Source organism: Microcebus murinus, chromosome 12, assembly GCF_040939455.1.
Source record: "Microcebus murinus isolate Inina chromosome 12, M.murinus_Inina_mat1.0, whole genome shotgun sequence".
In the NCBI taxonomy this organism is placed as follows: domain Eukaryota; kingdom Metazoa; phylum Chordata; class Mammalia; order Primates; family Cheirogaleidae; genus Microcebus; species Microcebus murinus.
Genome location: NC_134115.1, coordinates 90,999,471 through 91,023,176, shown reverse-complemented (window position 1 = coordinate 91,023,176; position 23,706 = coordinate 90,999,471). Strand labels below are relative to the sequence as shown.

Genomic DNA, 23,706 nt, shown 5'->3' with positions numbered 1-23,706 from the left:
TTCGAGACAGGAAGCCAACCCCAGTTCCTCAGCAGACACCCTCCTCAGAGGCCTAGGAGGTCAACAGCACAGGTCCTCGTCCTGCCTGCGGTCAGCCCCTGCCACAGTGGGCACGGGGGGCGGGGCAGGGATGTCTGGCAGCACCTGGGATGCCACCAGCCTTGGGCACATCTCTCTCCACTGTTCAAAAAAAAAATAAACTGGAAAGATTTCCAAGGTCACAAGGTCAGTGAACAGCAGAGACAGAAACAGAACCCGACCTACAGCCCAGGGCACGTTCCTAGAAAACAGTGCCCCTGTCCCCACACCTGACCCCCCCCCCAGTTCCCCAGCCTCCTGGCCCGGGGGCACGCTTCCCTTGCGCCCCTGCCACACGACCCCCACCCTCAGCCCCAGGACCCTTGGCCCCGAGTTAGGGTGAGGCAGGGAGGGAGCTCAGACACACATCTGCATCACCAAACCCGCAGCCAAAGGCCGCTGGAGCCCGCGCGGCGCGTGAGCGCGGGGACCGGGGGACTCGCAGGGGCGCGGGCTTACCCACGCTCCGCGCCCGCTGCAGGCGGGGAGTCCACCTCGGCGGCGCGCCCCGGCCCCGCGAGCGCTTTCCCACGGCCACGCCCCCGCGGGCCAGCTTCCCGGCCCCGGGGACCCGCTGCGCCCCGAGGGCCCGGCCGCGGCGCGAACTGCGCGGGGCCCGGGCCGGGCGCGCGGCGGGGATCGGGGAGCGGGCAGCCGGGAGCCGGGAGCGGGCAGCCAGGAGCGGGCAGCGGGGAGCGGGCAGCGGGGCCCGCGCGGGGCAGGGCGCAGCCTCGGCCGCCTCCCGGGCGGGCGCTCGGGCCCTGGGCGGCGCGGCGGCAGGTGGGCGCGCTCTCGCGGGCGGGGGTCCGGCCGGGCCGCGCGCCTCCCCCGGAACTCGGCCGTGCCATTCCCATGATGCCCAGCCACCGGGCACGGCTTCCGGAGCGCGGCCGCCGCCGCCGGCGCCCGGTAGGTCGCGGGGAGGGGGTGGCCCGGGGGGGTCGCCCCGCCCCCCGCCCCGCCCCTCCCGCGCGTCTCTCCGCGCAGCCCGGGCGCGGGGCGCGGGGCGGCGGCGCGCGGGGAGGCGGGGGCCCGGCCGGACGGCCCGCGGCCCCCTCCCCGCGCCCGGGCCGAGGGCGGAGCGCGCCGGCCCCGCCGCCTCCGACCCGCCCCCGGCCCGCCGCCTCCTCCCCCGGGACGCGGGGCGGGGCGGCGCGGCGGGCGGCGGGCCGGGCCGGCGGGCGGAGGTGAGCGAGCGCGGGAGGGGGCCGGGCCGGGGGCGGTGCGCCGTGCAGGCCGCGGCAGGCCGGCGGCGCGGGGTCCCCGGGGAAAGGGCGCCGCGGCGGGCGGGGGACTGTCTGCCGGGCGCAGGGGCTGGCCCTGCCCCGGGAGGGGGTCGCGGTCTCCGAGGCGTCTCCCGGCTCCCGCCTCCGCGCGCGCCTAGCCCTCCGCGCGTTCCTCGAGCACCGGCGGCCGCGCGCCGGCCCAGGTGAGGCGCAGGTGAGGGCCCGCGGCGGGGAGCCTCCGGCCTGCTCTGGGCGGCCGCTGCCCTTCGAGAAAGGCCGAGGGCCTGGCGGGTTTCTGGACTGTCGCTCACGCCCTACGCCAGGCGGAGCTTCCGGGAGGGTCGCGGAGCTCCCAGGCCCCAAGCTCCCAAGTCCTGGCATCCCAGAAAAATAGCTCCGGGCGTCGGAGACCGGCTCGGAGGCCTGACCTCTTCCCCAGGGGGTGTATATTCGCGCTCACCTGGCCGGGGACCAGGCTGCTGCTCCGGGGCTGGGGTGGCCGCCCCCGCAGGGAGATGAGCCCCCTCGCACTCCAGGCTGTGAGTAGCCCCTGCCCAGGTGGGAGGTGAGAGCGGGGGCAGCTGTGAGCGTCTCCCCTGGCCAGTCTGCGGACACGGGAAAGGCGTCGCAGCTTTGCTGGGGGAGCTTGTGATCCTGTAAAATCTCAGCTTCTGGCAGGCTGGGAACTGAATTCTAGCCCACGCCCACTTCAGGTTGGCTGGAGAGGGCCCTCCTGCTGCCGCCTCCCTCCTGGACCGCTGCTCCTCCTCCCTGGCATGCAGACCCTGGCCTCCCCTAACCCTGGGGTGGGGGAACCCCCATTTGGGAGGTAAGAACACGAGCTGAACCGCTTTTTGGTAAATGGAGAAATGTATCTGGGGACATTTCTCGAGGGGAGCCATGCTGTTAAGGTGACAAGGGTTTGAGTGGGGTTTTGTTCTCCCCAGAAGGTTGGTGTCTAGGCTGAGAAGATGGCCAGTGCCCTCCAGCCCCGTGCAGGACGGCAGCTGGACAAAGCCTGAGCCCCTGGCGTGGGCCCACAGTTTGATACGGTTTAGGGGAGTTTTCCGGAATGGTTCATCTCATGTAGTGGATTGTTTCAAAGCTGCAGTCTGCCTCTGGGACACTCCCCCCAGTTTTTTAATCTCATTCTTGGGCTAAGTAATTTGACAGTCGGGAAAACTGTTCACGAGGAGTCCAGTCTCTGCAGTCATTTAAAGGCCCTGAACATGTTTGTGGAGATGAGAGTGTTATTCCTCGGGGGAACTCCCTCCCCCCAACTTTGTCACCTGGTGTAAAAATCATTCCTTGTTTGCCCTGGGCCTGTTTTTAAGGTAGTGTGGCTGCTTAAAGAGTTAATGGTCTTGATTTAGGCTCTTCACAGTCCAAGGCTCATGCAAATGTTTTGTAATTTCTGTAATTTTGCCATGGCAATTTGAATCATTAAGGTGGGCACAGTCCCCTAGCCAGTGCAAGAGCCCCTCCCCCCACTGCAGGTGACTTTGTGGAGGAAGTCAGGACTGTAGCTGGTTGCTTGACTCTGAGACGTACCCCAGCCCCGCCCCGTCAGCATCAGATCTGCTGTCCAGGATGGCTGCGGATTAGCTGTGGTTAAATGTATTTGGTCTCAGGGTAAGGCCATGTGCTTTCAAAATTTACTTTTGAGCCCTTAAGTTGACGATATTTCTTGCCAAAAAACATATAAATTTTAGCTCCAGCCTCTAATCAGATGCCTCTGATTCTCTTTAATTCTGATAGTCAAAAGTCTGTTTAAAAAGCAGGCAAAGGACGCTTTGGCGTGCGAGTGGAGCGATGAAGACCGCATCCCGGCAGCGTTCGGAACATCACAGGGAACCTGGATTCGAAAAGCATCTCAAGTAATTGCAATAAATTCTCACTTCTCAGATTTACCTTTAAAGCAAAAATTGGTAACAGCAAAAGACTTGCTTCCGAATTTGTCACACCTGCTGGTTAACTGCTGGGCCATGCCTGTGTCTGGGAGGTCGACACCAGATTGTGTGCCTGCCAGGAAGGCAGCTCCGGGTTAAGTGGAGAACACTCCGGGTAGAGAGGGACGCGCAGCCGCGGCAGAGCGAGCCCGCAGGGCAGTTGCAGGCGCCCATCGAGGCCCCCCAGGTGGCAGTGGCCTCACAAACTCCATTCCTGAAGGGACTTCTGTTTCCTGTGTCCATAGCCTTGCGGGGCTCTCCTCTTGGATTTGAACTGCTTTCCACTCCAATTTGGGGGGTGTAGGCAGGAGGGGACCAGCAACACGTTAAGAGTTATCGGCTGTATGATGCGCCCTGTCCGTTACGTTCCTCCGGCAGTGGCGGTCCTCAGGCCTGGCCTACGCAGGCCGTTTGGGAACAGGTCTTGAGAATGTTCCCGAGAGCAGCCCAGCAGTCCTGCTGAGGCAGCCACACCTGGCTGTGACACGGAAGCACAGGACGAAAGGGGCACGCGACTGTGTTTGGGACAACTTTTAGTTAGTTAGCTAAAAATAATGCTACGGCCCCATGAGACCATCTGGCAAATATACATTCCACGTTTTAAGATGAAAAGGCTTTAGTAAAAACACGTCTCTCAGATGTTTGGGGAAATAATTTCTGAGTTGCTCACATCATGCAACTTTTTGTTCCAGAAGCTTATTGGTCGTTGGAAGAATGAACCTACCCTCGAAGTCTTGCTGATGCTGGATTCATAGTAGCCATTTTTTTTAACCTGCAGAGAAGCATTTGTAGACTTCATCTCTTGGGCACTGCTTGGCAACCTTTCAAGGTAAATCAAACCTCTGTTCTCTTCTTAGGGAGAAGGTGGAAGCCCAGAGTAAGAAAGGCATGGACAGGGAGGTGACAGGTGTGCTGGGTGGCGTGGGACATTTTCTTATCGAATCTGCACAGCAGCCCTGGGCGGAAAGGAGTAAATTGCCCCTTTCACGTCTGAGTAAACTGAGGCCCAGGAAGCATGAGTAACTTGCCCAGGGATGCCCAGCTGGATGGCGGGTTCTCACCCGGGTGTCTGGGCTTCATAACCCCGGCATGCTATTCCTCTGTGGCCGCACATGGGGTTAACTGTCCAGCTGATTCCTTAGGTGCATCACGCCCATGTGCTTTCTTTCCTCCCAGGATGTGACACCAGCAGAATAGGACAGCATCGCCTCTCTGCGCGTCCCTCCCCGTCTGCTAGAATGTTTCTCATGAACGCCCCTCCAGTGGTTGCTCTCCAGTCCAAATGGGAGACCTTTGGACCACCGGGGAGCTTTAGGTTTCCCGGGTGCTTCTCGGAGTCGAAAGAGGGCGTTGAGAGAGCTTCCGTGAGTGCCAAAGTGCAGATGATCATCAGCTCGCTGCAGCGCGACGAGGCTGCTCTGGGCATGAACCATGAGCGTGCGCCGCCCAGAAGCCAGAGGGCAGAGAGATGCCAAGACGCCAGGCTGGCCGCCAGTCCCGCCATGTGCAAAGAGCAGCCTCCCTTTGCTGCCTGTGGTCTTGCTGCTAATTTCGACCCCATGGGGGAGGAGGAAGCTGCAGGCTTTGGTCCCTTGGCCCTGGACTCGGACAGTGACGATTCTGTGGACCGGGACATCGAAGAGGCCATCCAGGAGTATCTGAAGGCGAAGAGTGGAGCCACACAGCCCGTGTCCTGCGGGGCCCAGCGTTTTGGGGCCACGGGTGGGGGCGGTCGATGCAAACCAGAACCTGCTCACAGCAGCACCCCAACCACCCTGTGTGCCCCAAAACTTGCACCTGGCTCAGGCGGCTTCCCTGGCATCCACGTGGGAGCCAGCATGGACCAAGGCTCTGCCTCCCCTGCTAGCGTGAGCAGCGACGACTCCTTTGAACAGAGCATCAGGGCAGAAATAGAGCAGTTTCTGAACGAGAAAAGACAGCACGAGACCCAAAAGTGTGACGGGTCTGTGGACAAGAAACTAGATCCCAACGGAAATTCAGCCAAATCACCGTTTAAATCCGGCAAAGAGCTGGCCGTTAAGGGGGCGCTCCGGCAGGATCCCACGGGAGCCTGTAAGGAGTTTGTCTTCCGCAAACCCCCCAGGGTAGCCAAGGCGAACGCACAGCCCAGGAGCCTCAGGTCTAAGGCCGCGGCCGGGCCGGAGAGCGTGGGCAGCACCAAGCCGGCAGCCCCCAAGGCCCCCGGTCCCTGCCGCCCTGCGGAAGCTACGCAGGGCAGAGGCGGGGTTAGGAGGAATGTGGGCGCCGCGAGGCGGGGAAAGCGGGCGAGGAGCGCGGCCCTGGCGCCGGAGGCGTCCGACTCCAGCAGCGACGACGGCATCGAGGCGGCCATCCGGCTCTACCAGCTGGAGAAGACCAGGAAGGAGGCCGGCGGGGACCCGCCTCCGAGAGCCCAGCGCCGGGAGGAAAAGAGGCCCGACCCGCCCGCGGACGGCACAGGCAGCGCTGCGAAAGGTGCCTTGCCCGACACGCACAGGAGAGCACCCAGCAGGAAGAAGCCCGTGGCCGCGAAGCCTACGGACCCCTGCCCGGGGGGCCTTGACGCGGACCCTCCCTCCAAGCTACCGAAGGAAACCAAAGCTGCCCCCGCGGCGAGCACAGCTTCCAGAAGCGAGTTTGCGGAACGGCCCTCGTGCCGGGCAGACACGTCCGCCGAGCTGATGTGCGCTGAAGCCATCCTGGACATCTCCAAGACGATCCTGCCAGCCCCCGTGGAGGGTGGCGACAGGGTGCTGCCCACCAGCCCGCTCTTCTGCTCCCCCAGCGTGCCTTCCTGCCCCGGCGGCGACAGCAGCCCTGTGGACAGCGACGACAGCATAGAGCAGGAAATCCGGACATTTTTGGCCCTCAAGGCGCAGTCCGGGAGCTTGCCGGCCAGGCCAGACGGTGGCCCCCAGGCTGCACAGGGCCCGCCGGAGCCTCCAGGCCCCAACAGCCAGGCTGGTGGACCCAGGGCCCTGGTCCCTAAAACACCAGACCTGTCGCCCAGCTGCAGAAGGAAACGTAGGGGCGGCGGCCACGCGGTGAGGCCATCCACACCCAAGAAGACGAGGGAAGTGGCGAAAGAGGGTGGCCAGGATGCTGACCACGGCACAGGGACAGCGGAGCCCGGCTATGGGGGACAAGACCCACCCGGCCAGGGCAAAGCCGGCGAGGCCCCCGGGCGGGAGGGCGAGGCCACAGCGGCCAGTGGAGCGCCCGTGCCGCAGGGCCACCGCAACACAGCGGAGACGAGGGGTGTGGATGAGAAGGAGAGCTCTGAGGACAAGAGCAGCTCGCTGGACAGTGACGAGGACCTCGACACAGCCATTAAGGACTTGCTAAGGTCTAAGCGGAAGCTTAAGAAGAGGTGCAGGGACCCCAGGGCCGGGTGCAAGAAGAAGGTCAGGTTCAGCACCACCGAGACGCAGTTTTTGGATAAGCTAGGCGGGTTCCGGAGAGACTGGAAAGACAGAGACCCACCGGTGCTGAAAAGCTGCCTCTCCAAGTCCAAGAGAGACAGCGGAGAGAGCCCCGTGAAAAAACCTGCCAGCGTCTTCGGCAGTGTGACAGAGAGAGCCAAGCCGGAGGGTGCTGGGGACCAAGATGTGGCGCTGGCCTTCCGGTTAAGGAGGAATGCCTCCGAGGGGACGCTGCTCCCGGGTGATCACCAGGGCCCGGCTCCCTGCCCCAGCTCCATGTCTGACGACAGCAGTTCCGTGGACAGCGATGACAGCATCGAACTGGAGATTAGGAGGTTTTTGGCAGAAAAGGCCAAGGAGTCGGTGAGCAGTTCGGAAATTCACGCAGAGGGCCCCATGGCTCTCGGCACGGGGGCCCCAGCCAGGCCAGAGGGGCCGGGCAGGAAGGAGCCAGCCCCGCAGCCCGGCGTGTGCACTCGGAGCCAGAGGGCCAAGGGGGCCCCCCAGCCGGCCCAAGGACTGCGGGGCGCAGAGAGAGCCGGAGCGCAGAGTGCAGCCAGCCTCTTCAGCCCCGGCGGGAAGGGCCCTGCCGCTCCGGCCAGGTGTGACCTGGGGCCGCCCAGGGGCCCCGGTGGAAATGTCTCTGCCAAGGGGTCTCCAGCGAGTAGGAGAAACGTCTACGTCCACAAAGACCAGAGCCCTCGCGGGGCGGAGCCTGCTGCTACCGCGGAAAGTGCTTTCGGTCAGCTGCCCGGCTGTGCCAAAGCGGGCACCGAGGCAGGAGGGGCCGGGGGTACCTTTCATGTGGGTTACGGGAGCCGGAGCCTCCTGACTCCCAGCTCGGGAGCCGAGAGGGACACTCGACCCCAGGCTGACCTCACCCTGCCTTGGAGCGACTTCACCCACCAGAGCAGGCTGCCCAGCCCATGGGCGCTGAACTCGGAAGGCAGAGACTCTGCGTGGAGGGGGGTCCTGGGGGGTGAGAGGGAGAAGGGGCCCGAGGGCGCCCCCAGAGGCCCCCCCAGCCTGCCCTTTGCGGGCTTCTCCCCGCTGCTGTCCACCCAGCTTTTCCACTTCGGAAAGAGCGTGCCCTGGGGGGCCAAGCCCGCCGGCCTCTTCAGCCCCCACCCGGGGCTGCCTCTGCAGGGCCCGTCCTTCTCGGCCTTCAGGGAGGCCCAGGCCGGGCCCAGCCCCGTGTTCGGGAGCCCACGCCTGCTGGGCAAGGACAGCGGGCCCTGGCCGTGCAGGAAGGCGCAGGCCGGCCTCGCTCTGCACGACAGGAGGAGCTCGGGCCCGGAGGAAAGCGTCTTAGACCTGAGGTACCGCCGAACGGGCACGCACGGCCAGGACCAGGAGGCCCTGGGCAGTGACGCCAGTGACTTCAGTGACACCTCCGTGGAGGATGGTGGTGGCCGCTCAGTAGTGAAGGGCAAAGCTCTCAAGTTGTGAGTAAGCTCCCTGGGTTTCCTGGCGCTACGGGAAGCGGTGCGTGCGTGCGCGTGCCTGTGCACGGGCTGGGGGGGTGCTCGGGAGTCAGGGCGGGGGAGACGGAGCCCGCACACGCGGCCCTGCGTGTATATATGTACACTGACGCGGAACGACGTTTTTATTTAACAGATGTGTCCTGGTAAATTTGATTTTTGTAGCTTTTTGTAAATTATTTAAAGTGCTGTAAAAAATATTTTTGGAACATGTTGTCGTTGACTTTTGTAGGGCGTTCCTAACTGCAGTTTTCTGCGGTCTGCTTACAAGTCTTAGATTAGCAAAGGTTTGGTTCCTCCCGTCACAGCCGGGTTCAGAGAGACTCTGAGAGCGACAGTCGCTGGCCAGCTGGGGAGACGTCGCGCTGTCCGTCCCTGAGGTGGGTGGCGCTCACCTGCCCGAGAATCGCTGAAACGCCCAAAGGTGCCCGCTGGGAAGCTCCCGGGACAGCACTTTTTGTACAAAGGACCCCCGCCCCCGTCCCTTGAGGCCAGAGCCTGTCTTCTGAACTCTGCAGCCACAGCCTTCGGTTGGGAAAATGTCTCGAAGCACAACAGCCAGCCCCAGGCTGGCTGGGCCAGGGAGAGGGGTCGCTCTGCCGCCTGGCCCTGAGCTCCGGTCGGTTAAGTCTGTTCAGTCACTAGATGATTCTAACATCTAAATAAACCGCTTTTTATATGGGAGTCCCGTTCTTCATTTCTAACCCTGTTTCTGAATTTCCCTTTTCTTGATTTACGCACACAAATAAGCATCGCGTAGAGCTGCGTTGGTTTTGGTCCCCGGACACCGTGGCACTGACATGCGAAGCCTGGTGACTGGGAACCAACCTCCCCGTGGCTGCCCTCGGAACTGGAGCCCAGTCGAGGGGTGCCCAGACAACAGAGCCCAGCCTTTGGTGGCTTTCTGTGGGCCTCCCTCCCTGGGCAGGACGGGAAGGGCCCTTGTCCTGCACCGAGGCCTGGTCAGAGGCAGTGGCTTTGGTGCTCAGCACTTGGGCTGAGCAGTGCTGCCCGACACCCTGTGCCTTCCGCTCTGAGGCCACCGCGGTGCCCGTGGCGGCTGTGGGGACAGAAGCTGGGCCGGGCACTGATGGGTCACAGCGTTTACATTGTGATTGTCCAGCAAACTGTCACCGGTTGCCTGGGTTTACGACTCAACGTCCTGATCTAGCTGCGATGCAGGGTTTGCTGTGCAGCTGAATTTTGTCGACGTTCTAACACACGTGAATTGCCCACACGTTGTGCCCCTGGGTTTCAGCAGTAATTTGTACCCAGATGTGGGCATGTGCCACCAGACATCTGCGGTCGGCGTCCCCAGGGTCGGGGGCTGTGACAGTCGGGCCCCCTCACTCCCTGTGACTGTCCAGTGCCCTCTTGCTGTCATTTGGTATCGTCACTGTGGCATATTCATTCACTTAAGTGCTTCTAGGAAAAACAATTCCATGTGATCCATGCTTTAATTTTTTAAAGAGTGCTTTTAACCCTCAAAAAGAAAAATCGGCTTGTTTTGTATATAAGAACTGTTTTTTTATTACTAATAAATCAAGCACCATCCGTGAGTCAGTTTTGGAGTTTGTGTTCTGCACAGTCTGCAAGTGGAGTCTCTTCAGGGTGCTGGTGGGAGAACCCCGTCGTCCCGGGGCCTTCACGGGCAGGAGCCTCCGCTGCAGCGGGTTCGGTGCCTGCCCCCCCCCCCAGCCGCTGCCGCCCAGGAAGGACGACCTCCCCAAGTAGAGGGACGTGGCACCCGTAACACTGTCATCAGCTCTCGTTAGCATGTTCCACACATACACGCATGTAGGGCATCCTGTTGACATGCAGAGCAGTTGGCAACGGGCCTCTGGGCACCGTGGGTTATTCGAGTACTGGGGAGAACGCTCCAGGACCTCCCTTCCTCTTTACGGGACACTTTGGCCTGTTTTCAGTTTCTGTAAACACACTGATTGGTGTGTGCCTGGTGGGAGGACTCTGAAACTGCCCGGAATGCCCTGTACTGATGCCCTAGGGGTTGGGCTTTGTCGCCACCAGGGGCGGCTTGTTGAAAGTGACCGAAGGGCCCTCCTGACGAGCTTAAAACAGACCTTTAGTGTGGAGTTGTACCTGGAACCCGTAGGGCCTTCCTCCAGCCTTTGTTCTCATGCTGATCGAAATTTCCCTCGAACCTCCTCTTTTCCCGCTTCCAGCAATAATTTGGTACCTACAAGGATCAGTTGAAGGCCGGGCGAGGCGGCTCACGCCTGTAATCCTAGCACTCTGGGAGGCCAAGGCAGGCGGATTGCTCAAGGTCAGGAGTTCAAGACCAGCCTGAGCAAGAGCGAGACCCTGTCTCTACCAAAAATAGAAAAAATTAGCCGGGCATGGTGGCACCTGCCTGTAGTCCCAGCTACTCGGGAGGCTGAGGCAGGAGGATCGCTTGAGCCCAGGAGTTTGAGGTTGCTGTGAGCTAGGCTGACGCCATGGCACTCTAGTCCGGGCAACAGAGTGAGACTCTGTCTCAAAAAAAAAAACAAAAAAACAATAGACTCAATTGAGGAATGATCCCATTTGCACATTCCTTGTTTTCACAGACTGGACGTTCCGATGTGTGCATCCCCGGAACTGCCCGTGTGCCATGTGGTCTCAAAGCCCTTGCTTCTATGCCCCATGTTGCGCTTTTGTTTTAGGGGAGAGGCCAAGGCCCACTGTTCCCAGGTCCCCCGTGTGGGAGGGGGCTGCAGACAGGAGCCGTCCAGGAGGGGTGGCTGCCTGTGTGTCCGCAGCCGCCTCCTGGTGCCCCTGCACGTCCAGGCCCGGCAGTGCAGCTGTGTCACGGGACGCGGAGGTGCTGCTGAGTAAACAGGTGTGTGCCCACCCTGCAGGGTCTCAGGTGGACAGCGTGTTACTGAATCAAGCTCTTTGCAAGGCTGTTAAGTATTAAGACTGTCCATACAAAAGAAGAGGTCTCCATAAATCCGAAGGAAACTTTCTAATAAAGGGTCACAGCCCGCAGGCTGGCAAGCGGACCTCCAGCCCAAACCGGAGGCAGCACTCTGAGAGAGGGAGCACAGGACAGAAATGTTTATGTGGAGTGGGTTGGCCAAGTATGCATGTTAACATTTAACAGGATATAGAAGGAGCTGTGAATATTTACAAAGGGGAGTCCCGAAGCATGTCTATTGAACAAACATGTGTCCTGTGTTTGCTCTGGGGTGGAGACTAAGATTTAAATGCATTAAAATTAGGGCCTGCACGTCAAAAGGTGAAGCAAGGACGGGAAGAAGACGCTCCGTGCAGCCTCCACAAACCAGCCAGCGCCGGCCCACGGGCAGTGCTCTCTTATCAGGCGAAAGTTACTAAAATCAGTTTCTCTCGCAGTCAGCGCCCTAGTGACGCTGGTGGAGCGGGCGGGCCGGCGCCGGCAGCGTGCAATTGTTCCCACAAGCTGTCTCCCGGCCGGGGCTTCAGTAGCTGCTAGAGAAAAGGAAGAGCCCGGTGGCGGTGAGAACACAGCTTACTCTTTAAATGTAGGGGCGCATGACTTAGCCCTGGCCTCGCGTGGCCTTAGGTCCTCTTTATAATTTGCCACAAAGAGTCCGCCCCATCTGTCTTGTGATTTCTACTTTAATGTCGGTCAGGTGCTGTGTCTGAACTGCAGAATCCAGGGGCTATGACAAGGCATGTCCAACCTCCCGTCCCGTCATGGGCGGAAACTCCGTTTTTAAGGTTTCTCTGAGGTCCCTTGGCCCAGAGTGGGTCTTGGGTCTGTATGGGTGTTAGGATTTTATTTTTGATTCTTAGGACCTAGAGGTGAGTCACACCCAAAGAGCTCCTCTCCCTCCCTAGGGAGGGGGGCCAGGGGTCCATTTCACTCAACGCAAAGAGTGGAGGGAGGCCGGGTTTTCAGAGGTGTCCAGTCCTCTGGGGGTAGGTCCTCCTGGGCCAGAGCACCCCTAAAGTCCTGGTAGAATAGGAACGGGGGCGGGGCAAAGGCCACAGCCCTGGCGGTTAGTGTTTGATGCTCTCCACCCAAGTCCCCGTATAGGGGAGAGGGTCTCCCTCAGGGGAGGAGTCACCCTTATTTTATCTCTTGCTATGCATTTGGGTGGTCAGATAGCAGGTTTGCTCAGCTCGAGATATGTTTGCACTGGAAAATCAGGCAAGAAATCTAAATATTAGCACTTTATCTGCTCGTATGAAAACATAGACAGTATTGTCCTCTCAACAGCCCCCCCCAAAATTAAGGAAAGGGCCTGTTTAAAAGGAGCAGGGGAGTAAACGGCCCAAAACCCACGATCGGTATCTGCAAATAACCACCAGGTTTATACCCAGGCATCGCTGCTGGAGGGGATGGGGGACACGGTACAGTATTTGTGAAATCTTTGAGGCTTCTGGAATTTCCTGTACTGAGTATGAGAAACCATTTATTCTGGCTATAATTAAAAGATAAAGGGTTACTAAGCAAATACAGAACTATGGATGAAAATATACATCTAAAGTAAGAAGTTTTACTTCTAGTACTAGTTTTAAAACAACCCAGCACCTAAAATAATGATCAGTAAAGTGATACGAAACTTTGTTTTTTAACTTTTAATTTCCAAGTTGTGTTGTTTTGTTTTGTTTTGTTTTTTCTGAAAGAGTCTCGCTCTGTTGCCCGGGCTGGAGTGCCATGGCATTGTCATAGCTCACTGCAACCTCAAACTCCTGAGGTTCAAGCGATCCTCCCACCTCAGCCTCCCAGAGTGCTGGGATCACAGGCGTGAGCCGCTGAGCCCAGCCTTTTTTCTCCTTTCAAATGTCCGTGAAAACTGATTTGTTGCCCTAAATGTTTGGATCACCTCTTCTGTGATTGTTCTGATGCGATTTGAGATTTTGAAAGAACACAGTATGAAGACGAGAAGAATGATCTCTGTCGTTTTCCTTTCATTTTTCAACCATCCATTTTGTGTGTTGTGATCTCAAACACAAAAACTCCTTTTTTTTTCTCAGCATGTAAAAAGTTCAGTGTGGAAACCTGTTAGAAAGAGGAATGTCGCAGAATGTATAATCACTGGAGTTCCTATGTGACTCGTGCACACGTGGAGAAAGTCAGGGCCCAGCCTGTGGGGTCAGGCGCGGCTGGCCTCGTGCCTCCCAGCACCGCACCCACCCCCAAGGTGGTTCAAGCCCGGGGCCTTCCCTTGGGCCTTGATTTTCCCGTCTGAAAATAGAGCCCCGTTAGTCAGAACTGCCCCAGTTGTGACGCTCAGACAAGGTAACTGCATCAAGGCCCTTTGAAAACTACGTGAGGGCAGAGAAACGGAGAGGCCACGGCACACGCCAGGGCGTGGGATTGGGAGCCTGAGCTGGAAACACAGTTACGGAATTTTGGGGAAGCGGGACATGTATGTTAATTATCAAGAGTGTTTGGGTTTTTCACCTTTTCACTTATTCCATTTAGAATAAATGTATGGGCCGGGCGGGGTGGCTGACGCCTGCAATCCTGGCACTCTGGGAGGCCGAGGCAGGCAGATTGTTTGAGCTCAGGAGTTCGAGACCAGCCTGAGCAAGAGCGAAACCCTGTCTCTACCAAAAATAGGAAAAATTAGCCAGGCATGGTGGCGCATGCCTGTAGTCCCAGCTACTCGGGAGGCTGAGGCAGGAGGATTGCTTGAGCCCAGGAGTTTGAGGTTGCTGTGACTGAGGCTGACACCACGGCACTCTAGCCAGGACAACAGAGTGAGACTCTGTCTCAAAATAAAAAGAAAGAATAAATGTATGGAGTATAACTTTGCAGTAAGTAACAAGCAGCTGTTACAGAAACTGCATTTTATTGGACAGGATCAATGCAAGCATTTCAGCGCCCAGCTGTGATGCCAGAACCAACTCCAAAGGGTCCTTGCGTGGCCACACGTTCTGTTGGTTGGTTGGTGACTCCACCCTGGGCCCCGATACCACTCTCAGCCCAAAAGGAGGGGTAAAGCGGCCCGGCTACAGCAGCACAGGTGCCCGCAGTTCTAGGCTGGGGAAGAGCAGTCATTTGGGATGATGGCTTCATCCTGCCCTGGACTCGCTAACTGGCCTTTCAAAACCAGCTGCCAGGGAAGGAATTCATTCTTATCAGTGTGTTTAGAAACTGGGTTAATGAGGCATTCTTCTTCTAGCTCAACAGAGGCAAACACAGAGGGGTTACTGGCATTTTGGCATTTCAAACGAAGGACTGCAAAAACTTATTTTCAAAGTTTGATGTCTGGAGTCTCCACGGGTTTCCCGGCTGGGGAGGAAGACGTCACACAGATCTGGGCTGCACGGTCAGCTTTGTATCTTTTTTATTAAACATATTTTTTTCCTGGAAGCCATTTCCATTCCAAATTAGACATTAAGAATGTTGCCAAAATGTTTACTTCTGTGTATTAATAATAAAAAATTTATAATGGAGACATAACCAGTCATGATGTTTAATTTCTTCCCTAATTCATGAGTAGAATCCCCAGGGATAAAATCTCTATAAATGAGGTATCATTGATGGCAGGTAAGAACGATTTCTTCTAGTTTTGACACTTTATAAATTTCCTATAATGAGCACACCTTGCTCTTATAAAGGAAAGAAATCTATGCCTGCAAGATACATGCTGTCGCAGGTAACATTGGTTTTTTTTATGGAGGACCCTGGAACTCACAGTAAACTCTGACTGAGGACTAGAGATAAAAATCCTCTTAATGTAGTTAATACCTTCACCTTAGAAAAACACAAGTGAATCCTTGCCTGTTTTTTTTTTTTTAATCTTTTTTTGAAATTTAAAAATAACCATAGAGACCCCCATGTCCCCACGACTTGTCATCATCAACAGTGAAAGGCATTTGCCAACCTTGTTCCTGCCCCTGCTAGGGGACTGAGGTGTGTACCTGGACTGGATGGAAGACAGCCCCAGCCCTCATCCATACCCCAGTAGGGCACTCCACGCCCCGAGGGGCCTTGCAATGTCGGTGGATCTCAGGGTGCTTTGGGACAACAGGCACTCTGCCCGTAACTGGTCAAGCGTATAATGGTAGCTCCCAAACAAAGACAGCTGGGGGACTTCTCCACCAATGTTCCCGGAGTTCTGGCTAAGATCTGTCCTGGGACCCCACAGCCCTGCTCTGTCATTACAAATCTCAGACAAGACAGGAATTCAGGACATGATGCTTTTAATGGAAAGTCAACCATGAGCATCTTTTCCATGTACGTCTTAGATATCAAATAGAGAAAGCAGGGCTTCACGGCTTCGTTTGCATATTTTTCTATTCCAGGGAGGAAAAATGTTTTCAGGGAAAACAGCAAAGTGTGTTCCTTTACACCTGGGCAAACTGTCAAGCATCAGGGACAATGATTCCAAAAGACCCCCGGAGAGCCAAAAGACCCCTCACTCGCAGACGGATGGCTTGTTGACATTGTAACTGGGGTGGAAGTTGAGCGGGTCGAAGGAGGTAATATAGTTGTCGGGGCCAGTCACGAGGCTTTTGTCCATGTACACGTTCAAAGTGTTGTCCCGGAACATTCCACAGGCTGCAAGTTGTCTGGAAAATTTATACGTTTTTGGATAAAATGCTTTCTAAAAGAGAAAGGGAACACTAAGATTAATGACGCATGATATTAGTAATACTCGAGCAATCAACTGGATAATTTTGGAAGAAAAATAAGAATTTTTAAGAAAATGCAGAGAAGCCAGGGTGGGCAAGATGGCCTGGTTTGCCCCAGACCATCCCAATTTATGCTGAGCATCTGGGATTAACTATGAATAGTGCCCCCTTTCACTACTGTGTGGATAGCAGGATCAATTACAGGGCCACCTGGTGTGGCATTTCTGTGCCTGGATGTGTTGTGAGCATTCACTTGGGGGTCAGGCTTGGAGTCACCCCCAGATCTGCTTTCCCTAACTGTGCTACTCTGGGCAAGTTACTGGACCACTCTGAACTTCAGTTTTCTCTTCTGTAGAATAGAAATATCACCATTACGGTATCAGAAAGTAATTTCCTCCAGTGCATTTTTCAAAATGCAAAGCACTTTTACTCTGTTCCCACAGGGAAGGTAAACAGCAATAGCTGCTCGCCGAGTCCAGCTTCCACACTTGGTCCCGAAACTGGAAAACGGGTTCCAGATGGCGCAGGAGAAACCTCCTTGAAGATGTGCCCCGTGAGCTCTCATGCTCACATCCCACTGCCTGATGACACCGGGGACTAGAAAGCCCCCACGGTTTACAGCAGGAACAGTTTCTCAATGGCCTTTTATAAAAGCGAAAGCATCTGTCCCCTGCGAGCGTGCTGGCCTTTGTCACAGAAATACCTGGTTCCCAGGGAACACTCAGAATCGTCCAACGCTGGGAGGGTGACCCGCAAATGCCCCAGAAAGTGTTCAGATGAATAATCTCACAAGAGCCCACTCACTCATGCAACACGACATTACCAGATCTTTTAAAATGATGAATTTTTTGGGAAAAAACACACACACACAACATTCTCACCCCAAAACGGGTGGCCCTAGTGTCACGGGTGGCAGGGGACGCTATGAGGGTCCATCTGGCCCTTCACCTGGACACGCGGGGGGTGGGGAGGCTCTAGGAGGGAGACCCTGGAGTGTAAGGTCAAGCTCAAACAGGGGTTGGGCTCCCCCAGGCGCGCAAGTCCCTCTGCCCACCAGTGTGCCTTCCAGCAATGTGCTGTGGCTTCCCACACTACCTCTGAGGTCACAACATCTCATAAAGTACAGTAGAATTCCAGAAAGGAAGGAGCTCTTCTTCCCTTAGCTGCCTCAAAACCGACTGCCTTGAGGTGCAAGGGACGGTTGTGCGCATGTGTGAGTATTACATGTATGGCTGGGTGTGGGGACCAGGGTGACGTGAGCAAGCCTATATGCACTTTGCTCATTCTTCTAAACGTTTCAGTCCTAAAGTCTTCCATTCACTCATTTCTACCCTGCCCTGTCCCAAAATGATTTGAGGTGCCTCCCTCCCCCTTTGTGACATTGGAACTTCGGGGTCCCTCCACCTGTCCCCCTCCCCATGTCCTGCCTTGCTCCCCACTTACGGGCATCTCGTGCACGGTGGGGGCTCTGCTCCCGTACGTCTGGTTACTGGTCCTGTACAGTGAGACAGCCTGCTTGGACCTGGCAGATGAGAAGCACTCTTATTTTCCATTCATTTTTATTCTAATTCCTCCCAAACCACCCTCTTAAAGAATTTGGTTAATGGAGCTTCATTGGAAATGGTCCCCAAGGGAAGCCTGGTAGTGTAGGGCTGACCGTGCTGGCAGGCACCCTCTCCCTGGCCCCTGGCTCACCACTGTCCCTTCTCTTCCCAAGGCAAGCTGAACTGAAAAACAGGTTCCAGATGGAGCCCTACCAAGCACTCTGCTGGCAAATGCTGACCCTCCGCCCCGGCAGGGCCTTGGCACGGGCCGTCACTTCCTGGGTAGGTCAGTCAACCTGTTGGGAGCCCAGGCTCGGCCTGCAGACCCTGGCGCCCTGGGGGGTGCTCCACCTCTGAGCCCCCACCCTCGCTGAGGCCATGCTTCTATCCAGAGTGGGTCAAAAAGCCAAGGTGGCAGCAGTGTGTGACACTGCCCCTACCTGTTAGTACTGTCCCACTCAGCTCACACCACCGGGTCTTGGGCAAGCTGTTCTCTTTCTGCACCCCAGCTGTCTCTACTGGAGAGCCAGGATACTAACAGACCCTCCCCTATAGGACCGTTGAGGGGACGACATGCAAAAGCGCAGCGCAGGGCGGCGCTCACACCTGCCCGGCCATAGCCAAGGGTTCCTTATTATTTTCTTGGAGTCCGCAAGGCCCCGTGACAGCTCGCAGCTGTCTCCACAGCACGATGATGGAGGTGTCGCTGTGCTCACGTCTTGCAGAGGAGCTCAGGCTGGAGAGGAGAGGAGACTCACCCGGTCACACGGTGGGACCGAGACGAGAGCTGGGTTTCTGACTTCCACTGGGGTCACCCCAGCGCCCTGACCTGCACTGACCCCACCATTCATTCATTCATTCCTGCCTCCTGAAGCTGGCGGGAGGGCTCACTGGCGGGTAACAACCGCACAGCCCCAGCGGCCGGCTCGTTCCTTCTGCCACCTGTGGCCAGGACCCTGGGCGTCCGGGGGTGGGGGGCGACCCCTTGCCTGGGGGAGGCCTCGGCCTCTGACCGCTCCCCCTTCCTCACCTGTAGCCCCGGAACCACGCGGGGTTGTTGAACCTGGCGGGCAGGGCCTCGCTCACGCGGTAGCAGTCGCTGGTTTTCTCCGGGGGGACCCTGGGGTCCCGCTGCACAGGATCCCCGCACTCTTGGGGGCTCTCCTCCTCGGACATTTTGCCTGCGGCAGCGCGGGCGCGACGTCCGCCAGCGTCCCGTCGCTAGGCGACGGCCTGGTCACCCGGCCCGGAGGGCGGGGTCCCCAGAGGCGCGGGCGGGGCTGGAGGCTGCCGAGGGGAGGCCCGAACCCCCAGCCCCTGCGGGCGCGGAGCACGGCCGCGGGCGGGACGCGGGCACGTGAAGCCCCCGGGCGCGGGACGGCACCGCAGAGGGACGGGGCTTACGGGCCCAAGTCCGCCAGAATGGGACGCTACCTGCGCACGCCGGGGCTGCCTCCCGACGCCGTGACCGCACGCCCCCGACGCCCCAGCCTAGGTTTGGCCCCAGACTCCGCCGCCTTCAGGGCACCCCCTAAGCCAGGACTGTGGAGACACCCAAACGGTCTGGGGCTGCGAGAGGCTGCGCCGGGCCCGAGGCGGAGCTCGCGCGGCGGGCGGGGACGGCCCCCACGAAGGACGCGGCCCGGCGCGTGTGCGGGAGGCGCGGGGACGGCCCCACGAGGAACGCGGCCCGGCGCGTGTGCGGGAGGCGCGGGGACGGCCCCCACGAGGGACGCGGCCCGGCGCGTGTGCGGGAGGCGCGGGGACGGCCCCACGAGGAACGCGGCCCGGCGCGTGTGCGGGAGGCGCTGGGACGGTCCCCACGAGGGACGCGGCCCGGCGCGTGTGCGGGAGGCGCGGGGACGGCCCCACGAGGGACGCGGCCCGGCGCGTGTGCGGGAGGCGCGGGGCGCGCGGAGTCCCCGGGGGGCCGGGCGGGCGCGGGGACGCGCAGCCCTGCCCCTTCCGGAGAGCGCGCGCGCCGCGCAGGGGTCCTCCGGGCCTGCAGGCGGCGGTGTGGCCCCGCGCGCGGCGGAAGTGGAGGCCGCCCTGTCGGGCCGGGAGGTGGCCCCGCCCCGCGTCCCCGACATGGCGCCCGCCAGCGCCGCGCTGCCCCGGCTGCTGGGTGCGGGTGAGTGCGCGCCCGGCGGACCCTGGGGCGGGCGCCCGGCGAGGCGCGGGGACGTGGCGGGGAGGGGGACGACGGGGGCCCGGAGGAGGTGCCGGGAGGTGGAGAGGAGGCAGGGACTGGAAGGGGCGCGGGGACGTGGGGGGACCCAGAGGGGGTGGGGACGTGGGGGGGCCCGGAGGGGGTGGGGGACCCGGAGGGGCTTGGGGACAGGGGACAGCCTACCCAGGCCTGGCTGCGCTCTGGACCGGCCGCGCTGGGAAGCCCGGCCTGGGCGCGGCGCCAGGACTCTTGCTTTCTCCGCAGGTGCCTGGCCCCGGTCACGCTGGCTGGGTTTCGTTAAGGCGACCCCCGGGCCGGCTCGGCCGAGCTGCAGGACACTTGGAAGCTCCCCAACCCCTGCGGTCAGCGAGCCCGAGGACAGCAGCGGTAACCTGGGCCCCCCAGCCGACTAACGGGGTGTGGGATGGGATGCGGAGAGTTGCCAGCCGCCAGAGGTCCTGGGTGCCCTTTAGTTAGATGTGAGCCCTGGAGGTTCTGGGCCCCAGGAGAGAGGGGGCGGCAGGCCTCAGTCCTCCTCAGCCCTTCTTGGCATTTTCCAGCTTCCACTGGCACTTAGCGGGTATTGTCCCAGCACCCAGCGGCCCCGCCATGCTGGGCACTGCTTGTGGGGAAGGCAAGGCCCCACAGGTAAAGCAGGGGTTTATAGTCACTCTGTGTCAGACACGTGGGCCTCCCCAGCCTGGCCCCACCCGCTGCCAAGCTCTTGCTGGTGCAGCTCCGGGTCAGTGAACTCCCCTGAATGGGGCTGGGGCCTGCACCTCTTTTGGGGGGTGGATGTGAGAGACTCCAGTGGCCGTCCAGTTGTTAACACAGGACCTAGCTTCTTTGGAAATGCCACTGGGCCACTAAGGCACAGCCCTGAGCTTGGCCCCCTGTGAGCACCAGGCCTGGAGCCCTACCACCTTGCTGGACTCCTGGTGGCAGGGCACCTGAGACCGAATGCCGTACTTGGAAGCCAGAAAGCCTTCAGACCCCAGTGGGCCCTATCCTCTTCTCTGCTTTCCAAGTCAGGAGGCCAAGGGTGGGGTCGACGCAGTTCACCCAGGAGCAAAGTCAGGGGCCATACCTGGCTTCCAGGTCTTTCCTGGGGCTCAGGGCATCTTCGGCTGCTGGGCTTTGCTCCTCCCTCTCCCAGCAGTGCAACAGGAGTGGGCCGGGTGGGAAACTGCAGTGTCCTCTTCTGCGCACTGCCACAGAGTTCAGTGACAAGATTCTGAATGAGCCTCTCAAGCACTCAGACTTCTTCCGTGTCAAGGAACTGTTTTCTGTCAAAAGTCTCTTCGATGCCCGAGTGCACCTGGGGCACAAAGCCGGCTGTCGGCACAGGTAGGTGACACCTGGCGAGTCTGTCCCAGTGGTGGTTCCCAAGAGGGCTTGGGACATCCTGCCCTGGGTCTAGGGCCACTTTTGAGCGGGCCTCTGTAAGTCTTGTTTAAGTGAGTGCAGCCCCCTCCTCCAGCTGGGAGCTCTGACCCCACCACGGGGCTGGGGTTACCCTCCAAACCTGGCTGGGCTCACAGCCCTAAGCAGGGACGGACTTGCAGGGGATGAAGGGCCTCAGAGACCCAAGACCAAGGGTGGGGCCTGTTGGGCTGCAGGGCTGTGAAGCTGGCCATATTCGACTGGGCAGGACCTTGCAGGCTGTCGGGAGAAGGAATGACTGGTCCCGTATTCTTACGTGGTGGTTTTGACTGCTGTGGGGTGCACGGACGGGAGGTGGTGTGGATGTCCGGGGGGGGGTGAGGGCGCTTGACTTCCAGTCGCAGAAGAGCTGGGGCAGTGAGTGGACACAAGGCAGTGGGGGCCCTTGAGTGGGGCTGGAGGTGGGTGCGGCAGCAGGGACCTTGGCCTTTGGTTCAAACCCTTTGGCCGTCCCCATGGAGAGGCCATGTTGGTACTAGGAGGGACCCACCAGGCTCTGAGCTCTTGGCATAGAAGGATGTTTCTAGAGCTCCTGGGGAGAAAGTCCGGGATGGGACCCCCAGGGTTGCAGGGTTTGGAGCCAGGGAAGAGGAAGGGCAGGGGGGGGGGGCGTGGTCCTCTGTTGATGCTGCCAGGATGTGACCTTGGCAAGACAGAGGTCACCCTTGGTAAGCAGTTGAGAGGAAGGGACACAGCCCAGCGGGAGTGGACTGGAGGTGAGGACCCGGGAACTGCTAGTGTGGACCACTCACTGCCAGGCACGGAGGCATGGCCATCTTTTGTGCCCCACTGTTCCTCGGCCCAGGCCAGCAGCCGTCCTGTGCCCTTGGGGTTCCCCTCCCCGGCGCGGCAGGCTCCTGCCCTGATACCCGCGATGCTTTGGGCCCAGAGCACCTCCCTCCCCCATTCTGGTCCCGCAGCCCAAGCCCAGAGGGGCCTTGTCCATAAGGCCTGGAGTGACAAGTAGCATCTGCATGCACCACATCCGATAGACTGTCCTGTCACTGTCATTTTTATTTTTATTTTTTTGAGACAGAGTCTCACTCTGTTGCCCAGGCTAGAGTGTGGTGGTGTCAGCCTAGCTCGCAGCAACCTCAGACTCCTGGGCTCAAGCAATCTTCCTGCCTCAGCCTCCCGAGTAGCTGGGACTACAGGCATGCGCCACCATGCCCGGCTAACTTTTTCTATATATATTAGTCGGCCAATTAATTTCTTTCTATTTATAGTAGAGACAGGGTCTCACTCTTGCTCAGGCTGGTTTCGAACTCCTGACCTCGAGCTGTCTGCCCGCCTCAGCCTCCCCGAGTGCTAGGATTAAAGGTGTGAGCCACCACGCCCAGCCTCACTGTCATTTTTAAACATCCAGACCTTCGTGTGGCATCAGTTCTGTTAAGATCTCCGCAAGAGTCGGTGAAGGGTCGGAGGGGTTAAGCCTGTGCCCAAGGCACATAGGTGGCCCCACGACCTGCTCTCCCAGACCGTCACACCTGGGCGGAGGTCCTCACTGCCATCTGTCCACATGGGGAGTATTTCAAATTGTGCCTCTCAACTGTAGTGCCCCTGCAGAGGAGCCCATGTCCCCGGTGGGTGTCTGTACAAGGTCAGGGGTGGAACTGGCTCTCTGGCCCTCATGGCTCTTGCCTGGCTGGGGTCTCTGGCAGGTTTATGGAGCCATACATTTTCGGGAGCCGCCTGGACCAGGACATAATTGACCTGGAGCAGACAGCCGTGCACCTCCAGCTGGCCTTGAATTTCACCGCCCATGTGGCCTACCGCAAGGGCATCATCTTGTTTGTGAGCCGCAACCGGCAGTTCTCGAACCTGATCGAGAACGTGGCCCGTGACTGTGGCGAGTACGCCCACACCCGCTACTTCAAGGGCGGCCTGCTGACCAACGCGCCCCTCCTCTTCGGCCCCATGGTCCGCCTGCCGGACCTCATCATCTTCCTGCACACGCTCAACAACGTCTTCGAGCCCCACGTGGCCGTGAGGGACGCGGCCAAGATGAACATCCCCACTGTGGGCATCGTGGACACCAACTGCAACCCCTGCCTCATCACCTACCCCGTCCCTGGCAACGATGACTCGCCCCCGGCCGTCCACCTCTACTGCAGGCTCTTCCGGACGGTCATCAGCCGGGCCAAGGAGAAGCGGAAGCAGGTCGAGATCCTGCATCGGCTGCAGGGACAGCAGGGGGCTGGGGGCCGGGGGCCAGACCCACCTGAAGGCCCCCAGGGTAGGCCTCAGCCGCCCTCCTCCCAGACCAAAGAGTGGCCAAGCCCGTCTGCGCTGGGCATCCCCTCCCCAGCCCTGGGGCCCCAGCATTTCTAGTGCTGGGCATCTGGGTCCTTGTTGTGGGTGACAGTACCCGGCTGGTTCCCACCACGCCCATCCAGGTTCCACTCCAGACCCAGGGCCAAGTAGGCCATCGGTATTTTTTTCTGTGAGGAGCAGACCACGGGGCAAGCAACACGTCCAAAACAGCTGCTTCCCTGCAGTTAGGCCTCGGGCCGACACCCCGCTGCGGGCGTGGCCCCGGGCCGACACCCCGCTGTGGGCGTGGCCCACCCGTGGGGAGACACGGCTCTCCCTGTAATCTGAGCAGCCCAAGCTTCCGCCCTGACATCAGACCTCCGTTAGGGAGGTCGCCTGCCGCTCCAGACACCCGGCGTGGGGCTGCTTCCCTGCCTACCTCCGGGGGCTGTTTTATGACGTGATGTCGCAGGCAAACCTCTCAGAAGCTCCCAGCTGGGTTGGGACCAGCCTGGCCAAACAGATGGTCTGATCCCAGCAGAAATAAAACCTAGATTTGGCAAAA

The 23,706-nt window shown here is 59.3% G+C and overlaps 3 protein-coding genes across 8 annotated transcripts; 2 read left to right on the top strand and 1 right to left on the bottom strand.

Annotated features, from left to right (window-relative positions):
- Positions 1 to 1,313: 1,313 nt before the first annotated feature.
- Positions 1,314 to 9,708, top strand: PPP1R26 (protein phosphatase 1 regulatory subunit 26). Of its 6 annotated transcripts, XM_076009154.1 has the most exons (6): positions 1,314 to 1,843; positions 2,018 to 2,133; positions 2,801 to 2,936; positions 3,063 to 3,181; positions 3,946 to 4,082; positions 4,430 to 9,708. In XM_076009154.1, exon 6 carries the CDS (start codon positions 4,492 to 4,494, stop codon positions 8,122 to 8,124), a length of 3,633 nt encoding a protein of 1,210 aa, XP_075865269.1. In that variant the 5' UTR covers positions 1,314 to 1,843; positions 2,018 to 2,133; positions 2,801 to 2,936; positions 3,063 to 3,181; positions 3,946 to 4,082; positions 4,430 to 4,491; the 3' UTR covers positions 8,125 to 9,708. The 6 variants fall into 6 exon arrangements, with proteins under 6 accessions (XP_075865269.1, XP_075865270.1, XP_075865271.1 ...); XM_076009155.1 differs by having other exon boundaries at positions 1,314 to 2,133; positions 3,086 to 3,181; XM_076009156.1 differs by having other exon boundaries at positions 1,314 to 2,133; positions 3,083 to 3,181.
- Positions 9,709 to 15,282: 5,574 nt separating this feature from the next.
- PIERCE1 (piercer of microtubule wall 1) lies at positions 15,283 to 18,855 on the bottom strand. Its single transcript, XM_012782092.3, has 3 exons — positions 18,306 to 18,855; positions 17,175 to 17,253; positions 15,283 to 15,703 (listed from the first exon to the last, which is right to left on the bottom strand). The coding sequence occupies exons 1-3, from the start codon at positions 18,449 to 18,451 to the stop codon at positions 15,515 to 15,517; spliced, it is 414 nt and encodes a 137-aa protein (XP_012637546.1). The 5' UTR covers positions 18,452 to 18,855; the 3' UTR covers positions 15,283 to 15,514.
- A 437-nt stretch (positions 18,856 to 19,292) lies between these two features.
- On the top strand, positions 19,293 to 23,706 carry MRPS2 (mitochondrial ribosomal protein S2). The gene is made up of 4 exons (XM_012782091.2): positions 19,293 to 19,406; positions 19,710 to 19,832; positions 20,663 to 20,792; positions 22,550 to 23,706. Exons 1-4 carry the CDS (start codon positions 19,364 to 19,366, stop codon positions 23,217 to 23,219), a joined length of 966 nt encoding a protein of 321 aa, XP_012637545.1. The 5' UTR covers positions 19,293 to 19,363; the 3' UTR covers positions 23,220 to 23,706.

Excerpts from the sequence above, each read along its gene's own strand:
- PIERCE1 (XM_012782092.3), bottom strand. The coding sequence starts at position 18,451 with ATGTCCGAGGAGGAGAGCCCCCAAGAGTGCGGGGATCCTGTGCAGCGG. Across the intron at positions 17,254-18,305 it reads GCGTGGTTCCGGGGCTACAG|GTCCAAGCAGGCTGTCTCAC; the intron begins GTGAGGAAGGGG and ends CTCATCTGCCAG. Across the intron at positions 15,704-17,174 it reads CCACCGTGCACGAGATGCCC|AAAGCATTTTATCCAAAAAC; the intron begins GTAAGTGGGGAG and ends TTTCTCTTTTAG.
- PPP1R26 (XM_076009154.1), top strand. The coding sequence starts at position 4,492 with ATGTTTCTCATGAACGCCCCTCCAGTGGTTGCTCTCCAGTCCAAATGG.
- MRPS2 (XM_012782091.2), top strand. The coding sequence starts at position 19,364 with ATGGCGCCCGCCAGCGCCGCGCTGCCCCGGCTGCTGGGTGCGG. Across the intron at positions 19,407-19,709 it reads GCCCCGGCTGCTGGGTGCGG|GTGCCTGGCCCCGGTCACGC; the intron begins GTGAGTGCGCGC and ends CTTTCTCCGCAG. Across the intron at positions 19,833-20,662 it reads CGAGCCCGAGGACAGCAGCG|AGTTCAGTGACAAGATTCTG; the intron begins GTAACCTGGGCC and ends GCACTGCCACAG.